At 37.3% G+C, this 2,832-nt stretch overlaps 1 protein-coding gene across 1 annotated transcript; it reads left to right on the top strand.

The window, feature by feature from the left end:
- The first annotated feature begins 1,056 nt into the window (after positions 1-1,056).
- On the top strand, positions 1,057-2,419 carry LOC145793695 (protein FAR1-RELATED SEQUENCE 5-like). The gene is made up of 2 exons (XM_082876561.1): positions 1,057-1,793; positions 2,086-2,419. Exons 1-2 carry the CDS (start codon positions 1,057-1,059, stop codon positions 2,417-2,419), a joined length of 1,071 nt encoding a protein of 356 aa, XP_082732687.1.
- Positions 2,420-2,832: the final 413 nt, after the last annotated feature.

Genomic DNA, 2,832 nt, shown 5'->3' with positions numbered 1-2,832 from the left:
GAGCTAGGCTTTTATTGGGACTAGGATTGTGTTGGCTATAAAAGGGAGGCACCCCTATGGGTCTAAGGTATGCTTTTTTTGTCAAGTGAGTTAAGCACTATTGGTTGTCTTTGAGAGATATTGAGTTCTGACTTGATCTTCGGAGTGCCCCCGGGTGGACGAGCCACCGCCGGAAACTCTTCTTTCTGTTGCAGGTCATTCGGGCTTAATCTATTCTGCCGGTGCTCTCCAGCTGGGTACCTGTTTGGCAGTGTGGTCAGAAAATCACCCTCACATATATTATTGAAAATTTTGATTGGATTGAATGATGGATGCATCTGGCAATACTGGTTTGGAACAATGGATCAAGGAAAATGTTATTTTTTCATTCTTTTTTTCTTTTTTTTTTCGTTTTCGTGTATTTGCTGAGTGGTAAACTGTTTATATTAGTTCAATTATCTAGAGTCGAATAGTATTTTCATGTTCGACTATCTACAACTGTACAAATTGTATTTGTTCGATTTACTAGTGTTGAACAGGCTCCAATGTTTTGGTTTCTAAGTGTCGAACACACAAAATCTGTTCGGCTATCAATAGTCAAACATATTGCTTTGTTCGACTCTGTACTAGCAAACATGTATAACAATTTATTTTTATTTTTTTTTGCTTTTTCCAGAATTGTGCATCCACGGAATGTAGTGATGTTGGATCTGTGTGTCTTGTTGACTACACAAGTCAATTTATTACTAATGAGGCAGTCTCATGTTGAAAATTAGTAAAAAAAAATTCCGCATGTTTAATTACTTTGGTCAATTTGACATGTAGGTTTGCAAGAGTAAAGAAAAATTGCTCAGTTGGGTACAGGATGTTGGAAGGAAAAATGGTTTTGTGGTTGTCATCAAGACATCGGACTATAGTGGTGAACATAGGACATCAAGGATATATCTTTCATGTGAGAGAAATGGTCAATAAAGAACTCATAAGAAATTAAAAAGAGGTGATTCAAACAAAAAAATTGTGAAGATAACAGGTACAGAGAAATACGGGCGTCCCTTTGAGTTGAGGGCTCGTAAGTTGATGGCTGATGATGATTGGATGGTAGATGTAGCATGTGGAATGCATAACCATGCTCTTGCTAAACATTTTGAAGGACATTCATTTGCAGAGAGATTATTTGGGGAGGAAACATCATTATTAGTGGATATGTCCAAAAATATGGTCAGACCAAAAGAGATTTTGGTTACCTTGAAACAAAAGGATGCTTTGAATGTAACCACTATGAAAACCATTTACAATGTGTGTCGTAGGAATAATGTTATTGAGAAAGCTGGGAGATCACAGATGCAACAGTTGTTGGGTGAATTAGAAAAGCATAAGTACATTGAGCGTCATAGGTGTGACAACAACACGATGACTGTCACAGACTTGTTTTGGGCACATCCTGTCAGTTTAGATTTGCTTCGTTTATTTCCAAAGGTATTGATCATGGACTGCACATATAAGACAAATCGATATCGTCTTGATCTTCTTAAGATAGTTGGTGTGACATCCACTGACATGTCATTCTTCGTCGCCTTTGAATATCTTCAATTTGAGCAGATTGATAACTACGTTTGGGTGTTAACTACATTGCGTAGTCTCTTGGATGAATTTGTTATTCCTGAGGTGATTGTTATGGATAAGGAACTTGCTTTGATGAATGTTATTGACAGGGTATTTTCTATATCTCAACATTTATTATGCCGATGGCATATTAGTAGAAATGTATTGGTGAAATGCAAGAAAATGTTTGAGAGTAAGGAGAAATGGGACAAGTTTATCTCTTTATGAATTTCTTAGTACTCTCCTCAACTGAGCTTGAATATAATGAACGCCTTGCTATGCTACTTGCGGATTTTGATACATATCCTGATGTAGTGCAATACGTAACACAAAGTTGGTTAATTCCATATAAAGATAAGTTTGTTATCGTATGGACAAATAGTTGTATGCACTTTGAGAATGTTACAACCAATAATTAATATATATTTGTCTAACTTACACTATTAGTCATTATAATTTTGATTATTTAAACTTAATTATGTTAATTATTTCCATTGTACACAGGGCTGAAAGTGTATATGCAAAACTTAAACGACAACTTGGTTCCAACCAAGTCAATTTTGAGTGTTCTTGGACCAAGATCCATAGTTTGCTTGAGTTACAGTATGTTGATATTAAGGCATCGTTTGAGAATAGTTTAACCGTTATACAACACCAGTTCAAACCATCCTATTTTAGAGAGCTCCGAGGCAATATCTCTATTATTGCATTAGATCATGTCTTAGTGGAGAGCAAGCGAGTGGATGATGTTGGCATTAATGCTTCAATATGTGGACGTGTTGTTCAACGAACACACGGGTTACCTTGTGCCCATGAGATTGTGGATTACATCCGATAGGGTCGTCCAACACCCCTTGATAGCATTAACCCGCACTGAAGGACTTTTGAGATAGTACAAAAGTTGAAGAATGATAAAGTGGAATTGAGTTGTGAACCAAAGTTTGATCTTATACTTAAGCGATTCAATGCATTTGATTATACTATGAAGTTGGAAATTCTGTATAAGTTAGGAGAGATTGCAAATTCGCAAAGTACTTTTCTCATTGAGCCGAATGTGAAGCCCAACCCTCGAGGTAAGAGACATCAGAAGATAGATGTATTTATGCGTCGAGACCCATATGCATTTGAGTTGGTTCAGTCTGGACATGATAGTCACTCACTGTAGACGTCCCCGAACGCCCCGGGAGGAACGAGCTCCCGTTCCGTTCATATTGGGGTCACTACAGCTCAGGTCTCTCAAATTTGTCACGG

This window comes from Camellia sinensis, chromosome 6 (assembly GCF_055761805.1).
Source record: "Camellia sinensis isolate YWXY chromosome 6, ASM5576180v1, whole genome shotgun sequence".
In the NCBI taxonomy this organism is placed as follows: Eukaryota; Viridiplantae; Streptophyta; class Magnoliopsida; order Ericales; family Theaceae; genus Camellia; species Camellia sinensis.
The sequence above is the reverse complement of the archived record's forward strand: the minus strand, read 5'-3'. Positions and strand labels throughout refer to the sequence as shown.

Coding starts and splice junctions, on each gene's coding strand:
- LOC145793695 (XM_082876561.1), top strand. CDS start 1,057: ATGGCTGATGATGATTGGATGGTAGATGTAGCATGTGGAATGCATAAC. Junction 1,794..2,085: donor AGTAAGGAGAAATGGGACAA/GTTTATCTCTTT, acceptor CATTGTACACAG/GGCTGAAAGTGTATATGCAA.